Source organism: Anticarsia gemmatalis, chromosome 8, assembly GCF_050436995.1.
Source record: "Anticarsia gemmatalis isolate Benzon Research Colony breed Stoneville strain chromosome 8, ilAntGemm2 primary, whole genome shotgun sequence".
Lineage (NCBI taxonomy): Eukaryota > Metazoa > Arthropoda > Insecta > Lepidoptera > Erebidae > Anticarsia > Anticarsia gemmatalis.
This window is the reverse complement of record NC_134752.1, coordinates 13436598-13457678: the sequence shown is the minus strand read 5'-3', so window position 1 is coordinate 13457678 and position 21081 is coordinate 13436598. Positions and strand designations below refer to the sequence as shown.

Here is a 21081-nt window from a genome sequence, read left to right as displayed (position 1 = left end):
GAAATTGGTCACACAGTCTTACGCGATCGTTTTCTTGTTTAGTTTTTTTCCTTTATAGTTCAATAGTCTTTAACTAAGAGGTGAATTCTTACAGCCGCTTTTGCCTTTTAACCTCTGCCTTAATTAAACATCTCACTTATTGTCAAACTATCACATGATATAACGGAGAAGACAAAATATGCTAATGATTTTTTCCATAACTAAAACTTGTTAAACACATTTCTTGAGAGTATACTAAGTCCCCAACCTGCACTTGGCCAGCGTGGTTAACTAAAGGCCCTCTACCTGGAATTTTATTGTGAACAATATTGCTAAAAGCACGCCGCTCATAATGCTTTAATATATTTTTTACATTTTACATAACCTCGCCAACAACTTCATGAAATTGTTCCCGAAATTCTGTCCAGAGTGTGGTAACGAATAAATGAGTGTCATTTTTTTGCACTTACGCGTAAATAATGTAAGCGAAACTGTAGGACAACTTTGTGAGACAAGGGTGCCGAAATTTTGTACACAGCTTTATTTTTTCATCATTGAAGTTGTATATCATTGTACTGAGCCTTGCTGGAGATATGAAAGGTTTTTTATGAGAAGGAAAATACTAGACACGCAAATGTTTTATTATATTTTTGAGAAAGTGTGGTTTCTTTGAGGCGTTTGTTCTATATTGGAGAAGTAAATATTCTATGTGACGTTGAAGAGAGTATATACATTATACATATAGTCTGTTTTAGATTTGTGTTAGACTACAGCAGAATCCGTGAAATGAAAACTTAAGACTTTTAAATCCATCAAATATTTTTTCGATTATATTTTTCTATTAACATAGACTGCATACTCTTAAATTGTTTACTTTTCAGAATAAAATAATCGTATTTATTACCAGTATTGTAACTCTACTCCACCTAGATAAATAATACGCTAAGTTAAAAAATATAACTATCGAAATTTTAATGGAAAACTTGTCCTGTATAAAACCCAGAATCTATTTTACTTACATTAAATAAAAATATTCCATGACATATCGCTCCTTGAATACAAAAGGGCCACAAATCGAAATCTATAAATTTTACAGGAGAGCCAAAACAAATTTTTGAAACCGTTTTTTTATAACATTTCATATATTTATTTATTAAATATAAGATGTTAATATATCATTAGATGCGTATTTTTTAGCTCTATCTTTCTACAAAATAAACTTTGTAATAGATGTTACCCATTAAGAGAAAAAAGCATACAAGTCCCTTTTGCATTCAAAATTTGAACCAATATTATGAGAAATATGTCAAAAATTAAACACAGTTTTACAAATAAAAATGGTTAATTGTACTTTTTTGGTAAAAAAACCGTATCAAAAAGTTTAATAATAATTACTAAGTAAAACCATAACTGAATAGACCAGGAAAACATTGTATTAAACAATCTAAATGAAAAAATCTTAACTTTTTATTAAGTAAGTAAAATTATTGAGATCAACTTTGTGCGTAACTTTCATTATTTAGTAAAATTAAACATCAATCATCATCATCAATCAATGGGTAACGTGACGAGTAGACTGAGTGCAGCAGGAGTATTAAAGAAATAAGATAATAGAAAAGGTTTTTGAGTTTTATAAGCCTTTATATTTAGCATTCGTGGATTATTCCAAAGCTTTTGACAGCATTACTCATTCCGCCATAGAATCATCACTCCATCCAAGTCCTACTTAAAGATACTATGTAGAATCGAACCTTCATACATCAAACTCATCAAAGCAATAGACAACAATATCTTTCCAAGCGTGAAACAGGGAGACCCGCTATCTCCCAAATTATTTACCAGCACCCTCAGAGAAATTTTCAGGAGCCTGGCGGTGTTACGGCAATCAAAAGCATAGTTGTAAGTGGTAAACAGTTAACAAACCATTGTTTTGTAGATGACATAGTCCTCTTCTCTTTTTCGGCATCGGAACTCGAATAAATGCTCAAAGATCTGAGCACGGCAAACCTTCAGATTGGACTGAGTAAGAACCGTACAAAAACCCAGGTTATGACCAACAACACAAAACGTAGGGTCGAGGTAGATGGGCACGTCATAGACTATGTCGACGAGTACACTTGCTAGGGCCAGATAACCTCTTTTAACAACCGACGGGACAAAGAGTTAGACAAACGTGCCTGAAAGAGATCCTGGTCCAGGAAAGAGCTAATGAAGGGTAACCTTCCACTGTCACTGAAGTGAAAGCTCGTCGACATGTTTATACCTACTACCCGTCCTTACCTACGCTGCCCAAACATGGTCCCTTACGGAAAACCAGAAAGAGCCAGAGAGCGATGGAGCATAGTATATTATGCATCAAAAGAACAGATCACGTCCGAAATTCTATACTGCGCTCCCAAACTCGCATAGCCGATGTAAGGGAGAAGACCGCCTGGCTGAAATGGAACTGAGCCGGCCACATCCATACTAATATTATAAAGCTGAAGAGTTTGTTTGTTTGATTTTTTGAACGCGCTAATCTCAGAAACTACTGGTCCGATTTGAAAAATCTTTCAGTGTTAAATAGCCCACTTATCGAGGAAGGCTATAGGCTATATATCATCACGCTACGACCAATAGGAGCAGAGTACCAGTAAAAAATGTTACAAGAACGGGGAAAATATGACTCTTACGTGACGTAAGCGAAGTTGCGCGGGTCAGCTAGTTATCCATATGCATTCGGAAAGGTGGACCCGCATATCTACCAACTGGATGCCAGAGGATGGTCATAGCAGACGCGGGAGACTTAAATGGAGATGGCGGGATGACCTAGACGCATTTGAAAAGGACTGGTCGGATCTTGCCCCTGAAAGAGGAATTTGAAAGGAAAGGGTGCCTCTTTACTTTGCCTGCATCAAAATGTATTATTTTATTTTTAAAATTGTAACGAAAACTAAAATTATTATCATACCAATTGGTCATATTTCTGGCCTTCCCATTCTAGCACGCTAAAAATGATTATTTATTCCACAATAATTTAATGCAAAAGGGACGTATTTCAAAATATGCTACTGTTATATTACAAAATATAATAACAAATACTAGTGTTTGAATGCAAAACGGTCGTTTTCAAAAATATGGCACTTTTGTATTACAAAATATGGTAACAAATACTATAGTTAGAATGCAAAAAGGACGTTTTCCAAAATATGGCAGTTTTGTATTGTAAAATATAGTCACATTAACTTGAAATTTTGCACCCAACACAGACATATTTTGGATTGTGGCACTTTTTCATGCAACTGACGAGCATTTGCGTTGAATATCCGGGCGCAACTCGCAAAGTGGCTGTTTTGCACTGACATTACCTGTCAAAGTGAGCTAATGCAAAAAGGGCAGTAAGTCAGTGCAGCCATAATATAAGCAAAAATGATGGGGGTTTTTTTTTACTATAAAATATAGTCGGTTCAGGTGTCATTTTTGCAATAAAACGATTTTCATTTTTTTTTGAGTTGTGGCCCTTTTGCATTGAAGGAGCGATATATACTACACATAAAATACTACCATTTACTTCGAGAATATATTACTTTCACTGTACCTATGTGGTCTCATTGACAGATATATAACCTAGGTAAACTACATTCAGCTAACAGTTGGTACCGTTATTCAGATGTGAATGTATGCCTTCAGGCGGTCAGTTGCTACCGTAGCAAATGTCAGTCACAGATGTTATAGGCCTGTACTGCATATGATCGATGGAGATGCGAGAATTATTTACTGTTATATAGCTTATATGTTTAGTTGGTTTTGAAATAAGCTACCTATTTATACTTATAATATATTAACGATTTAATCTGTTCAAGACGGATTCCTTTTAAAAAGAATTCTAACAACAGATAAAACCATAAAATTCAAAATAATGCTTAATATTATTTTTCCGTTTTTTTAAGTGCATGATTTTTTTATTTTCCGCATGCTTTTTTTATTTCCTTGATGCTTTAAATCAAGATGTGGGCACACTTGTACCAAAATAAATGGGTTTTCAAAATTCATATTAATAACATTCTATCAAAAAGTAGATAACCAATTAATGCTTTCCGACTCGGAAATCAAACCCAAAACCACGTTATCAGCAGGTAACAAAGGTAGTAAATTGCCACCGGTTGGCAGTTTCACTTGTAACATTTCAAGTGTAACCAATCTGACACAATATAAAGTAGCTCTCGTACGTGGTGCTTCCACGTTGGCAAGAGTCGGGTAGTACGATATTTGTCTTCAGTACCGTGCCAATAGATTGGCCAGTTCGTGAGCTCGCATAATGGACCGCGACGATTTTTGTTTTAGAACTTTTGAAACGATTATTGATTAGTAATTTTTGAGATGCAGTGATTGTTTTTTAATAAATAAATATTATTGGACAACTCACACACGGTCATTCGACTCCAAACTAAGCAGAACTTGTACTTTGGTAACCAAATAACTAAACAAACACAAAAAAACACACACACACTAACTAACTTTTAAATATATACTTTTATAGATAAATTGACAAATAAGTAAATTGTAATAAATAGTTTTTAATAAATCAATATAATTGGACCTGGACATTGGATTGTGAGTTACACACGGCCATTTGACGCCAAACTAAGCAGAGCTTGTACTATGGTAACCAAATAACTGATAAAAATACTTATATACTTCTAAATATTAATAAATGATATTTCTAGGTAAATGTGCATGCATTGATCGTGGTTATAAGACTATGATTATTTGTCAATACATCTGAATTCAGTAACAGACAGTAACAGTAAGAATGAGTGAACGGAAGAACGTCGTTGACGTCTCCGTTGCCCGCAGTCTATTGCTATATTCAGGCAAATAAAGTAAAATGGCGCCTACTAATTTGATTTAGAGGTCGTAAACTAAAAGTAATTGATTCCTTTAATATTTTTGTAAACTATTTACATTAAAAGTATGAAAAGCAAAAGTTTGAAAGTTATGTATGAAATTATTATTAGATGTTGCTGCAATTGACATTCAATCATGAGTTTGAAGTTTGAATGAAGCAGTTTTATTGAATTTTTCACTTCTTTAATGACATTTTGCATTAAACATGAAAGCCAAGTCGTTATTTAATGGAGTGAACTTTATTAATAGTTATTTTAATAACATCTAAAGTAACATTTGTTACTTCATTGGATGTAAATTTAAGGATTATAGAATGAAAATTGTATTTATTTAGTCCTTAAAAGACAACGAACGATGCTCGCCAAAATAATACGTAAATGATTCATAAATCAGCTATTTGGATAGTAGCCTAGTGACAGTTTAATTTTGATTCATACAAACTCTGTCTTTCGGTTGCAAAAACACATAAATCTTTGCTTAGTAACAAGCACATTCACACTGATCTGTTACCACATGAGTGGATGAGCTACTAAGCAGATATTACAAAGTAATGGTTTCGTGGAATATCTTCAGGTTGTCAAAGCATATAACAGAATTCACAAATCCCCATAATCTATGTATATTTTACGTACAATATTTACTGCTCCGATCTACACTCGAAAGGAAAGAGATCCGTTGCGGTAATGCTGGAAAAGAAGATATGGCTTTGGAACTTCACATTTTTCCAAGAACTGTCCTAAGAACTTTTAGCTATGTAAGGTTTACTTACGATTTTTTCGATAACTTGTGTAGTAATCGACCTCAAAAAAGAAGGGAACAATCATACTCCACTGTATTATAGTATATGTAGGTATATTTAAATTATCTGTATTTATAAGTTGTCTGGTTATCATAGTACAAGATCTGCTTAGTTTAGAATCAAAGGACCATGTGTGAGTTTTCCGTTGATATTTATTATTATTATACATTTTAGGAATATAACTTTGATAAATCATTATTGCATTGCCTGAGCCTTTATTCTTAATCACTTACGTGGGAGACGATTAATTACCTATAATTATTTATCATTATACATACTTACAGCCTTTAAACAAAAAAACACCCTTATTTATTCCGCCACGAGAATAATCCGAGTATTAAATAACAATATAGTTTGAAACTTGGCTCGTTCCGACCATTTTTAATGTGATTTTTATTCAGATAGCCCGCACCATTGCGGGGTCCCTGGCGACGAAGTTTTATATATATGTGGGACTTATCTACAGTTATCGTGAGATTTATTTGAAGTGAGTTATGTCGGCTGTGACAGGATGCCCGCCATTTTAACGTTAACCCGAATATATTCAGTAAAATTCGTAATGTGAGTTTTTCATTTTGTTTTTTTCAATTGAGTACAGATAGGAGAAGTAATTTGTGTTAGTAGGTTTTGGAGACATTTTATTGTTCTCTGATTTATGCTAATGACTGTAGAGTTTATGAAATGGTATAATATTTTTTGTATATATAATAAAAAACCGGTAAAGACAAAATAAGTTTAGTAAAGGTTAATTTATTGTGCGAAGAATAAACATTTTGGTAAAACAAAGCTTATTAAATCATATTTTACGACGTAATGAGTAACTCTAACAGACATATTTGAAAAAAAAATGTATTAGGATTACGGACAATAACAATATTTGTATCCATCTCACTTGATATTAAGTAACTAAGAAGACGTGGATGATCCTTGCCTATAGAAGAGACACCTATTTGTTCTGTTTATAGTTTTTTCATAGTTTTACGCACAAGCGACCAAGAAATCCAAAATACACACGTTTACGATGACTTATCGAAATTATATGCTTGTATTACAATTCATTGTGAATTATAAAGATAATAATATTATGGTAACGAAAAAAAGGTGAACTTGCATGCCAGAGTTCTTTAAAACAGTTCATAATAATATGCAGTTTTCATACCTGCACTTTACAACATGATGAACTCAAGGGACCAGTAACAGTAGGTCAGTAATGGGTCAACATTTTTCGTAGTTCAGTATAAAATGTAATAAACTCTCTAAAAATAGTTACAACAGTGTTAAAGCGTGCCGACCTTACTCCATTAACTAATTGAGTTTCACCTCAAAGCTTTGACAGTTATGAAACCGAACGCATCTGACGTCCAGTTTTGTAGCTGTACTGCTATATATTTAAAAGTATAGAATATATGGTAAAAAGACCTACAAAATTCTACTTTCAATGAGTTTCAACATCAATAAAGCTTAGACATTTTAGAAGTCGTCATTTTAAGTCATCGTATTCTACCACCTTTGCTTGTTTACAACAAAGTAGTTACGATTTTCATATCCGTTTTACAATAAATATTTATTTTTGTGGTATTTAAAGATTTTTTTTGGATTTCCAGTTTTAATTATCAAGTTTCGAGAGTATGTCATTTAAAATGTAGTAAAAAATAATTTCTATGGTAGCCTCACGAGGCGCTTATCGTTTTCGTTTTTAAAAAAGACAACTACAGCACTAGGAATTCTTCTTGTGTCCGTTGTTTGTATGTTTGTTCTTACAAAGTATACCCAGATCCGATACAATTATTTATGCGATCCACAAATAATTGTTCCGTGTGGGAATCGAACCCACGACATATCGACGCAATGGTATCTGCGTGGCGACCTTAACCACTACGCCGCAGAGGTAGTCTAATCAAATTTCCATTAAAAAAAATTGTCAATAGCTAGTCAGTTGTCGCTAGTCGAAAGTAGTAGGGAAAGTTGTAGGGTAACAAGCCTCTGAACAATTTTGCATTTAACATTTCTCTGTAGCTTCTCGATACTTAGTCCATGTATATCAAAAGGAAATCGTTTCTATGCAGTAGTTGAACTAAATTTCTACAACAATAATAACACACACGTATCAAAGGAAACGCATGTAGAGCAGAACAAGAGTTACACCCTGTATACTTCATTCAGACACGGACTGAATACGCAAAGGCCGAAATCAGTTTGAAAGCCTTTGCCAACTCGAATCAGTGCTTCATTGATTCGTCTAGTTTGATACTGAATGGGTTTGTAAGTGAAGTTGATTAGTTTTGTAAGAATTTGTGGGTACCTTATGGTTAATAGAGTGGTAATAATGGCTGATGAAAATTTTAGCAGCCATATTGTCACTCCCGCTATAAGTGAAATTGTACGAATTATAAGTGACGTAAAGTATCATGTGCCTAAGGGACGATTTTGTATTACTATCGACCACCTGCTAGCCATTTTTTTTATTTGTAGATAAAGTTAATAAAAATTTAACTGTAACTTTATTTAGATAGTGAAAGTCTCTATACTCGATTCCGAACATAAAAATAGCGCTACTGAATTTTAAACAGGCTGATGATGTTGAGATTTTTGCAACTTGATGTTATAGGGTAATAGTAAACGGGAATATTGGTAAACGCCGGATATGTCACTAACTCGGGCCTGTTATTGTGTTGCAATTCGAAAGGTGTTCCGGAAATCACACTGGAACCGCATACAATATAGTTCACAGTAACATTTATGCAAAAATAGCCATAATTATTTTTAAGATCGGCTAGCGGCAATACTATTACCTCAGTTTTACTGTGTCAAACGTTTGTATTACAAACATCTATTTGATTCATGAAAAGAATATTGTTGAAAATTTCTGATATTATTATTGTTAATATTTTACAAATGGAATCTAAAGACTGATAGTTCACGTGTTTGTTTAAATTTAATTTAAATATTTACTTTTAAGGTTTGTACAAGAAAAAACATATCTAAATAACCTAAAAATATACTTCTGTAACAACCCACACAAAACCTTCCATTGAACTTTTTTCAAACATCTTTCACTAAACACAAAACAGACCTAAAGAAACGTTTCAAATTCCCTGCCTCTATTTATTCAACAGAAATAGAAATAAACGAACAGTAAAGAGACTAAATAAAATGCCTCATTACGTACACAGTCACTAATCAGGAACATTTAAAGGTATTTAGTTGAAAAACGAGGAAAAATACCGCTTTGATGTCGTCGGAATAAAATAACGTAGAACATGTTTGACTATTAATTAGTAATGTGAGGTTTTAGAGCCTAGAAAATTACGTGTCTTGTTTATTTAGAACAAATATATTTTCATTTTTCATACTAAAACTAGGACAGACGCGATTCACTCGCATACAAAATTCATTTCCCAATTTCAGGGTTAAGCATAGATTTTGGAAAAAAGTAGACTATGGTTGATTACCGGATTTCAATATCTCCATAATTCAACAAAATCGGTTCAACAGTTAACTCGGGAACACGAAACAAACAGATTTTTGCTTTAAAAATATCAATATTGACGCTACCACATCGAACTGATCTAGGTAGTCGCACCACTACCATTGTTTCTAAAGGTTATGGATACCGGTGGTGAAACCATAATGAGGTTCTTTTCAAAAATTAACCGTAAAATAACAACATGTTGAAAGGATCTTTAAAACTTTAAGTCTGTGGAACTTTCTGACTCAGATAGTTATATAACAAATCTATCTATCGACAATTATAATAATTGTATTTAAATTATATCGCAGACATTTCATAATATACTAATGCTAACATAAAAAGAAAAAAATATAAAATTTTTTATTCATTGCGTGGTAGATAACGATCATCGAGTTTATAATTCAAAACTAACAATAAAGAATTACAGATTAGTTTTAAAATTGCTTTGAATGTGTACATTTAAAAATATAATTTTTAGAATACATAATGTAGGTTGTGATAGAGTAACCTTTTACTGAAATATGTAATTGCCTATTTTAAATATTGTACAATGTTTCTTTGAAGTTTTCATTTAGTTATTATTACAGAATGAATCGTATTCTGTAATAATGTTATTTGATAATTTCAACATACAAATACTGTTCAACAACATAAAAAATATATTTAAAAGTTCATAAGTTCATACTTACGAACTTTTATGTAAATTTGAAGATTAAAATAAAAATAAATGAAGATTAAATTATTTGGCTAGATTTAGGAATTTTTGATCTCATGATGGTAGTCGCAGAAAAAAATCTCGATGTAATTTTGTCTTGCATTAAGAAACGTATTTAAAGAGTAAAATATATATGATAGAAGAAATAAAATAGGAATCATTTAGTTTTTTTCTTTTTTCTTTCTTTCTTGTTTTAAAAAAGACAACTCCCGCACTAAGAATTGATCTTGTGTGGCGGGGATTTTTACAAACATACAAATAACGGACACAAAGCACAACCAGACCCAAAACAATTATTTCTGGATCGCACAATTAATAATTGCTCCATGTGGGAATCAAACCCACGATCTCCCAACGCAATGGCTTCGGCGTGGCGACCTAAACTATTCCGCCACGGAGATTTCTTTATACTGAAAACCGTTTCAAATGTATACGAAAACAGATAATAATTGCTTTAAAAGTAGCAATTGGTATTCCGTTTTTTCTATCATTCAATTTAAAACTTTAATCTGAAAAGGTTCTCAGTTTTCGCAGGGTAATCCGAGAGCGCGCATAAAACTCCTGGTTTTGAAACATTTAACGTATATTCGGGGTGGATCGTAATTCACAGTTGAATTATTTAGTCCACCTATCTTTAAGGTGGGTACACGTTAGGGCATTCACTTGAGGCAAAATACTCAGAAAAATCAGATAGCAGATAACTATTTTAAAACTTTAAGACATTTTTTTTGTAATAAAAAATATATATAATATATTTTTTCAAAATGAAAGTTGTCAATGCGGAATTTTGAAACTACCTTTACTACTACTAACTTTACCGGACATTTAGTCAATCATTAACAAGATTCTAAATAACTGCCATGATAAACACCAAAATTAATTTCGCTTTTATCTTTTTGTCTGTATTGAGAAAGTATCGTCATTTTGACTCTTAGATGCATGATTTATCTATAAGCTTTTAAACTGGCCCTAACACTTTTTTCTAGAACCTCTTTTTTGTATGGAAAGTTGGTCGTTGTGAATGTTACACGTAAATCTGTACTAATCTATACTAATATTATAAAGCTGAAGAGTTTGTTTGTTTGTTTGTTTGAACGCGCTAATCTCAGAAACTATTGGTACGATTTGAAAAATTCTTTCAGTGTTAGATAGCCCATTTATCGAGGAAGGCTATATTTATCTTCACGCTACAACCAAAAGGAGCAGAGTACCAGTAAAAAAAGTTACAAAAACGGGGGAAAAATCACTCTTTCTCTCTAATGTGGCGTTAGCGAAGTTGCGCGGGTCAGCTAGTGTCTTAATATGTACCCACCTTTACGTACACGAGCAGACGGTAAGCAGTAACATTGGACGGTAGATATTTCGCCTCGAGTGCCGTGAACTTAAGAGTGTAGTGTGTTTGACGTTATGTGTGCCCGAATATGCATTGTTATTTACTGGTATAAATATATAGTGGGATATGTACAGCTAGTTTAAGAGAGAGTAGGGATTTCCTAGATTATATTTTATACTTAGAGTTATAAAGGAGATTATATGACAAGATGTATGGATGGAAATGAGGAAAGAGAAGTTTGTAAGGATCGTTCCAAGTGGCGTCCTATGCTCTCTCTGTCTACGCCTATAGGAAGAAGGAGTGATATTATGTATGTTTGAATGCATTATGGAACATTGTACAACTCATAAAATCCCGCACATGTCTTACTGGGGCAGATAGAGAGCATACATAACAAACCTTAAATTTTGGAGGGATAAAACAAACACACATACACATAATCTCGCAGGGGTAGGCAGAGACTAAAGGACGATATTTGCTTCGTTTATAGGGATTGCACTTTGTACTTTCGTGTGTTTGTTTTATTTTGCTTCTTTCACATCCATACATCCTATCATATAGGATTGCTAAATACGAATGCTACGCATTTAACTTCTTTAAATCACATATTTTCACACTCTATCTGGCATCACATCTATTTGAAGAAAATTTCGCTGTTGTCGCTAATCTAAATTTGGTTTGTTATAATTGGGTTAAATCGTAATATTATAAAGCTGAAGAGTTTGTTTGTTTGTTTGTTTGTTTGTTTGTTTGTTTGAACGCGCTAATCTCAGGAACTACTGGTCCGATTTGAAAAATTCTTTCAGTGTTAGATAGCCCGTTTATCGAGGAAGGTTATAGGCTATATAACATCACGCTATGGACATTAGGAGCGGAGTAGCAACGAAAAATGTTACAAAAACGGGGAAAATTTTGACCCATTCTCTTAGGTGACGCAAGCGAAGTTGCGCGGGTCAGCTAGTTAGAAATAAGTGGGACATGTTCCAACTACTATTGTCTATGGATAGAGCAACTTATCGAAAAAAATGATTGAAAATCTGATTAGCGCTTGTTGTAGGCGCTTTTGGAACAATTTTTGAAGTACATTTTTAACGTCGAACTCAATACTCGATAGTATTTCAGTCTTATGAATGTATATTATTAAATCTATACTAATATTATAAAGCTGAAAAGTTTGTTTGTTTGTTTGATTGTTTGTTTGTTTGTTTGAACGCGCTAATCTCAAGAACTACTGGTCCGATTTGAAAAATTCTTTCAGTGTTAGATAGACCATTTATCGAGGAAGGCTTTAGGCTATATAAAATCACGCTACGGCCATTAGGAGCGGAGTAACAACGAAAAATGATACAAAAACGGGGAAAATTTTTCTCATGTGACGCAAGCGAAGTTGCGCGCGTCAGCTAGTATAAAATAAACGGATAGTACAGCAAGTGTATTCTTTAATATTCTAAGCGATACCAATTAAATCTTCTACAAATCCAATTGACGTCATAAACACGACTACTTTCCAAAATTCCAGCAATGTCTCATTTAACATTTAACAAATTTCTGAAAACACCTACAATTTAATGAGAATTGTTTACACGTGTTTTAAGTAAAAACAAATTAAGAATTCACCGTCCTAGGTATTTCTATTTGCTGAACACGAGACTCGAAAATGAAAAGGTGATTACATAATAATATAGAATCTTTTAACTGTAACAGAACATTCGATTTGCTTTGGCCAATGATCGGTCATTTAGCTTGTAGCGCGATTTTCTACAGTCGATAGTTCGAGAGTTTGACTTTTTTTTTTTCATTCGATAACTCACACACGGTCATTTGATTCCAAACTAAGCAGAGCTTGTAATATGGTAACCAAATAACTGATAAACATACTTATATACTTCTAAATACATACTTATATACTTACTTACTTCTAAATAGATAAATTGACATCCAGGCTCAGAACAAATACTCGTGCTCATCACACAAAGATTTGTCCCGGGTGGGATTCGAACCCACCTGCATTGCGAGAAGGTGACCGCTTAGGCCACTGCGCCAAGCGTTTTTACTAATTCAAAATGTTCTTAAGAATTAGTTTCCACGGTACTCGCTAGGTGATCAGGTTTTCATACATTATTTTATCGACAGCTAGCCGGTGGTCAATAGTAGTAGGAAATTGTCCCGTGATGCCCTATTCTCCGAAATAAAAGATTTATCGTGATGTCATCGGAAATGTGTCATTATACTCTGTATCTATCACTCTGGGAAAACTTAATCCAAAACTTTTATGCCACTTTAATGTGGTAAAAAGACAAACTAAATTATGCTTTCAGGCTTATAAGATTTTTATTAATACATAACACTCAGATTTAAAATACCCTGTCAATGAAAACCGGGAACCAAAGCTAGCTTAATAATAATCCCTTTATATACAGTAATTAATTGTTTTTTTCACTCTATCTACCTCTATGGCAAAAAGGCGTGATTTTTTGTATGTTCGTAAAATTTTAACAAACTAATTACCTAGGGTCAAAATACAAAGATACTTGTTGCATACAAGAGTATTAAGCTAAAACATCCGTAGCCTGTCTTATCGTGAACCGCAACGTTCTTAATCAAAAGCCGGTTCGTGGAAGGAATGCTTTGTTTCAGTCTTATTATACCCTAAATCAATTTACGAGTTATTGAATTTTGGACAGAGAAAATATTTGGCAATAACGAGAATGTTTATTTGTCGTCGGGTTTAGTAATGAAAATGGTTTTATGAAATTCCGTGATTTTGTAAGATTGTCTCCTAGACTAGTTTTTGCTTTTACAAGAATTTCCGATATACTTTTCGGATAAAATTAGAGCATTAGTAATGCAGTGGATGGGTTTCAAACCTGAAACCACGCGAATAATGTCATGATAACATTTCCTAAGAATTACAAACCCAATAACAATTTATTTTCTAGACTAGAAACTATATTACAGCACAATTATTTTAACTAGAAGAATAGAACATCATTAATTATGCTTTAATAATGTATAATACTATATATACTAATCCCAATTACAGTCAGAAAGCCGATAACATACACGGAATAAAAACATCAACTTCCCCAAACCTACTCTACAACAAGCCCATTAAAAAGCAAGAAAGCATATATCACACCCGAAAAAAATCATGTAGAAAAACCTATCTCGTGCTCATTACATAAAATAAACAAAAAACGGCCAAGCAAAGGCCAAAAGCGAAACACGTTTCACGTTCCATAAAGTATAAACGTTATTTTTTAAACAGAATGTTTTCACCTGTTATGAGGCACCTTTTGAATCTCTAGGAATTATTCTGAAACGAGGTCGGTGTGAGAGCAGACGAGTGCGTTTCAACGGCTTTTAAAACTCGGCTGTTAATCTGTGCGATGTATTCGGTGTATTTATGTTTTATAATTAGGTGCTATGTAGGTTTCTAGGTGGGGCTCGATAATGTGGGTACATTGATTGGCGTTGATCTAATTTTGAACTGAGTTGGTGTCAAGATCTTTGTGATGTCGTGAGAAGAGAGTCGCGTTACGACTGAATGATAATGTTTTCTTTAAAAATAACTTTAGAAAAACTCAAAGCTGCGCCTAGAATTTTTTTTTGCAGACATCGCTTTTCTTTTCTGCTTTTTTTCTGTTTTTTCTTTTTTGCAACATGCTTTTATGGTTTATAGCATTTCAGAGGCTTGTAGCAACGAAAATACCATCAATGCAACCGAAATGTTGTCTTCAATATTAATTAAAGTTAATCTTAAACAACAGAAAGAAGCGTAAGATAAAATAAAATAATTAACAGAAGTTGATGATGATTATCGACTGTATCAGTAAACAATTTTCACCGATTTCCATGAAAAGACCATCTCCCATCTTCGCTTCTCATAAACCCAACTAACAGCTTTTCTTTTGTCCACAGCTAGAAACACGGGCTTTCAACGCGACGGGCGTGCTCATCACGAACAGTTCCTGTGACTCGCGAGCCTGTGCCATCAGCGTCAGACCAGAGAGGGGGACCGCCAAGTATACCTGTGAAGTATCCAGCGAAGGACCAAGGTTCGCGGTGGATAAGAGCTCGGCGAATATGACTCTAGCTGGTAAGTCTTCGTACTATTTTTGAAATCTCAATGAGACCTTTAACACAAAAAGTATGGCAGTTTCTCCGATACGATGCAGGAAAAGTTTACACTCAGGACAAGAAATAAGCTTTCCATCATGGAAGTGAAGTTGTTCCAACACGAGGTGCTTAGTGGGATTGCCAAATCCATCCGTCTTCTAGTCCAGGGGTTCCCAACCTTTTCTTAGTCCGGGACCACTTTTATTTTATTCTTGTTAGCAGGGACCACTATGTAAGTAGGTATATAAAAATAAAGTGTAATAATCATGAAAATTTAAAATTTTAAAATCATTTGTGGACCATATTTTGACTTCCGTCTAGTTGGGAACCACTGTTCTAGTCCTTTGGTTATTGCTGCTATCGGATTATTAGCGTCAAAATAGTGTCCTGTAGTCTGTTTCAATACGGGACAACTCAATGGAACTGGCACAATAGCTCCCTTCGCCTCAATCCGGGTTCCACGAAACTGTAACAGAAAATTATACAGAAGTTTTAGTAATGTACAAAATAATTTTAAGCTGAATACAGCTCCATGTGACAGGCTTAATATTATTCCTACCTTAATAAAATGACAGTATATTGATTCAATACTTTAATGAATATGAAATTAACATAACGTAAACATGGCTGATTGGAAATTAATTTTTAAACCGATGCCAATTAATTCGTAATCCGCGTATTATAACCATTCAAGCAAGTTTATATTGGAACATTATTTTGATTTCACAAATATAAATTTATTATATATTATACAGCTTCCGTCATCTAATGGATGTTAATTGAGAAAACGGGAGGCCTTAGATTCTATTTCGGTATTGGGAAAGATGGTCGTATTCAATGGCAACGTTGGAGCTTGTAGTAGCTCAACATAAATAACAACAGCCTTATTTTATCTTAGATTAAATTATAAAATCGTACTTGATCGAGCTATTACCGGTTTCAGTTTTTAATTGCTTCGGACCTACATATCTAGTTCTCGGCTTCGGCTAAGTCACAGGCTATAATATTCCTGATAATGCCTTGAAACAATAGACAATATTATCTTGTTATCAAATCGCTGACGGGACGTTGCCGACTTACACACTAAAAAAATCTTTACATAACCCAAAATTCAGAATTCCATAAAATATTTTGATTAGTAAAAAGCTTCTGTCTAATCCCTTGTAAACATAATTTCATATCGCAAATTTTCCTTTATCCTCAAAAAAGCCTTCAAATATTTTTATTCAATTACATCTAAATCAAGTGATCAAATACTACGTTACGTTTTATTGGGAACATCAATTACGGTATCCAATTTAGATTTATTTTGTTTGTTAAACGTTTGCGCGGTTTTCAACAAGCCATTTGTTTAAATTCAGTACAATTAAGTTTCGTTACAAGCTTCATTTACACGTTACAACGTGTTTGTGTTCAGAAAAACAGACATGTTTTATGTTAGGTAACACTTTTTAAAATAACATTAGATGTTTTCTTTTGGGAATAGTAAATAAAAATAAGTCTATTAATATTGAATTGCATTCTTCAATGCATAGCTAGACTGCGTTGTCATATTATTAAAGTTCGAACTATTAATCATAATTTAAGGAAAGCTTAGAAACGTATTTCTTACCCTTGTAATTATGTTTGCAACTACTTATTAAGTAGTTACCATTCCATTCTATCAATTTGTAGACTGGAGACATTAATCAATTTACTTAACTCCTAAGAAACTAACAGCAGGACCTCGAATTCTAATTCTTCAAATAGTTTTTGCATATCGCTACTAAGACTTGGTTATAAGCTTATATTTTCTTTACAGTATTACCAGAATATGACCCTTTGATCACGGGTCTGCCTACAATGTTGCAAGTGGGTGAGAATGCGCTGGTGAACTGCACGTCTGACTACTCGCTACCAGCAGCCATTATCGACTGGTTTGTGGACTCCGAGCCTCAGGAGGTAAGAACGACGAATTATAAGAAAGAACTGACGATGCTATGGACGTAAATTGTAGTCCGATAATGTATTAACGAGCTTTGACATGCTCGATTTGTCTGTAACTTGAGTATTTATAAAATGAAGAGGTTGTGGCTACCGTCAGCTGCATAAACTTGCGGGTCTTTATCAAAATGAAATCATTTATTAATTTAGGTCAGATGCTGACACTTATGATAGTCAATGATACAGAAAGTGAATTTACCGCTAGTTCGGAAGGTAGGGCCAAAGATTATGATGCCATTGATATTAAAAAAAAAAATGTTGTATCCCATCGATTGCCGTGAATCTTGCTTGCAAGTTTCTCTGCTTATTAGACTGTAGTATGGTGGTATGAGATGTATATTGTTTATTCTGTTAAAGATCTAGTCATATATAAAAGTATCCTCATATCAAAGCTTCAGACAGTTTAGATAACTTAAACTTTTCAACAAAAGACTGTCAAAAGAACTCACACTTGATAATATTCCATCAGGAAAATTCTCTCATAATAGGCTGTATATGTAAACAAGCGAATCATAAACAAACATCCGTATACAGAACAAATAGCTGACGGCCATAAACATATTTATCTTATACGAAGTTTGCGAACAAAACTTTTAACGTCAGTGCGTGTTTTTGTTCCGTTTGATCGTTATATTAATTTTGAATTTATGTAAGTGCTTTGAAATTTTGTGGGAAAACTGGTAATATATTCTATTTTAAGGTATACCTAAGTAGACCGAAGAGAATAGAGGTTTTTGCTACATTTTTTCTAGTAACAAGTACAAGTACTGCGTTGTCGTAAATCGTGTCTTGAAATATGCACGTATCTATTTTCAACAAATCTATCGAATTTGCCATGCCTATTTGTCAGTAGTAAAGTCTAATAATAATTATGGTTCTGAAATGATTACTGAAATTTTTAATTAGATTTCCATATGGTTACTGGCAAAGACACATATTTCACTCCTCGTTTATGATATCGTCTATATAATGAAGGCATAATAATAATACTTTTAAATATTATGTATCTATAACCCGACCAATAAATACTAATCCATCGTCAATTTCCGTCCATAACTAAAAATCTTTATAACAACTCTTCAAGCATTCTAGACCCCAGTAAACATTCTCACAGTACATAAAACTGAGTTTACAGGTATCGCAGTTTCTTTTATCGGAAACCTATAGCCGTGAGCTGCTGACGTCACAAGTACTGAACACAATCATTATTGCCATCTTAAATATTGAGCCTGGCTTTGCGTACTGCAGTTTTATTCTTCAGACACTTTTGTAGGTCGTTTTGTTAGACGTGAAGGTACTTGTGTTTTTTATTCTTTTCGTTTGGTTAGTCTACGTTATTTCACCGTTTTTTAATAGAGTGTATTTCACTTATATTTAATAGAGTGTAATATTATCTTTAGTGTACAATTATAATAGGCAGAGGTTTTGACCTCAAGTAGGGAGAAATAGGGGCCACTGGAGTTTTCTAGTTTCCCCTCCAATTTGCTCCATTCACGCATCGTATAAGGAACTACCGGAATAGTATTTTAGTAGTCTCACCACATTTATTATTATCTTTTGAGGCAGAGAAGATATCAGAAAGAATACTCTTAAAAAAAACACGCCTTTTTATGTGTCCCGACTGCATGGATATTTGCAGCTAAAATATCATATTGGTCTTTTATTTATACAGCGTCAGTGTTAAAAATTATCATCCACCTTATTTTCTCAAAAATATCCGAATTTTTAACCAAAAATGTATGAAACGTATGTGATAGATATTGAACCAGTTACCATTTATCGTACGTCAAACTTCGGGTTGATACTGAGAATTTTATACCAAAAAATTCCAATAGTATTTTGCCTGGAATCCTTTGACTGCCGAGACATTTAATGAAATGCCTACTAATAAATGCTATTGACACCTGTCTTCTACAGAAAACGCTTTTATACATCAATTATAATTAAGAACGAAGGTCTTGAAATTCTAGAGAGTAATTTAAAGACGACAATCAAGTTACTGAAATGCCGATAGTGCTGTAGCGCGATTTTTTACAGCGAGAACTGTCGATTATCGGGAGTGTGACTGCCGCAATAGTTGCCAAGCCGCCCGATGGATGCGCTGATCAGATTTTCATACAAAATTTCTTCGATACCTGGCCGATTGTTGGTAGTTTGTAGTAGTAGAGTATACAATTTGGAGATTTTTTTTACCTGATAGTCTGATAGCAGGCTTGTACAGTTTCTTCAGGGCATGCAAAAGAGTCCCAAACCCGCACTAGGCATAGTGGACTAAATGGCTAAGCCCTCCCTAGTTCGATAGAAGACCCTTGGTCAGCAGTAGGACAATTACGTGTAAAAAAAATCATAGAGGACATTAGAATTTAGACTTTTCGAAAATTGTTCCTATGATACCAAAAACTTATAACTAAGGCATGGAAAAAAAGTTTAACCTGAATACGAGTAAAAAATCCAAATTATCATCAGACTGTATTTATTACGTATACTTTTCCTAGAAAAAAAAAGTCTAATAATACTATGCATAGAAGTATTCATTTCTATTTCCAAAGTGACATTGGAATTATTCCATTATTCCACTCCGTGGTTTCAACAAGTTTTTTTCAGAACACAGACGCGACATTATTATATTATATTCAAAACACTATATCACAGTACTGAAGCTTTTTGTATGTACATTATGTATGAATGTGAAAGTGTGTCAGTTTTTACATATTCAAGGAATATGAAAGTTTGTACGTGTACTAGGTTTGTTATAGATAGTGTGAGAACGTTAGAAGTGGATTATTTCTTTTGATACATACATACATATTATAACATCTGTTATACCCAAAGGTGTCGATAGAGGTGTATGAAAGACTCCAATGTTTCGCTATTTACAATGTTAGTCTTATGTATTAAAGGACCAGTCTGTTGCTATTAACAGGATACGTAACTCTACTGTTTGCGCCTCAGAGGCAATTCATTGTGTAGGTTTAAATATTGGTATATATTTTTAAACGAGTAATAAATTTCGAACCGACGACGTTCGTCAATTTGTGCAACTGTCGATCATGTGTTCTTGATTTCAGTTCCTATGTCCAAAGCAACATCGAGATTTTCCAAATTTTTGAAATATCCTCACTAAAAAACATGCATTTGGTGAAAATGTATACACGTAAAAGGTTTATCCACTATTACACAGGGACTAACATTGTTATCTAAACAAATCGTAAATGCCATTCACTTCAACCCTTCTACACTTTCTTTATTAATAGATCTCGATTTAGCAACCCAAAAACAAGAAAGAATGACAATAATTTAATAAAACGACAGGAATTAATTCTCAAATATTCAGTAATGAATTTGACGACACCTTCAAATGTTCCAAACGTAAAAACGTCTTAAAACCTTCCATCACAAAGCATCAGAGAATTTATCAAACAAATTACACAATCCATTCAGAAACCTGTTGTGTTAAATATTATTTTAATTTCTATACCTTCCATTGTTCCTTGACGGGTTTTTCCTTTAATATTGATGTCTTTTGTGAGGAAAAGCCGTATTTCGTGAATAATAAATTTTGGACCGCTTTTCAACTTTGACCTAGTGGTAAAGGCATTGATCATTTATATGTTCACTTACAAAATAAGGGTATGGGCTATAATTTTTCAAAGACTAATCTAATTAGTCTACTTCTATACATTGTTGAGTCATACAGGCAGAATATCTATCCCGTGTTATTAATATACTGCTATGTAATAAAAGGTTTTTCTGAAAATCAGCCTTCCTCGTGTTATGTCAGTTCTTTTTGATGC

General features: G+C 33.5%; 1 protein-coding gene across 1 annotated transcript in view; it reads left to right on the top strand.

Moving 5' to 3' along the window:
- The window catches only part of LOC142974919 (uncharacterized), a 65119-nt gene that overhangs the window by 24577 nt on the left and 19461 nt on the right, over positions 1-21081 (top strand). Inside the window, exons 4-5 of the mRNA XM_076117489.1 lie at positions 15107-15284; positions 17106-17245. Coding sequence (XP_075973604.1) covers positions 15107-15284; positions 17106-17245 — 318 coding nt within the window. The remainder of the gene's footprint in view (positions 1-15106; positions 15285-17105; positions 17246-21081) is intronic.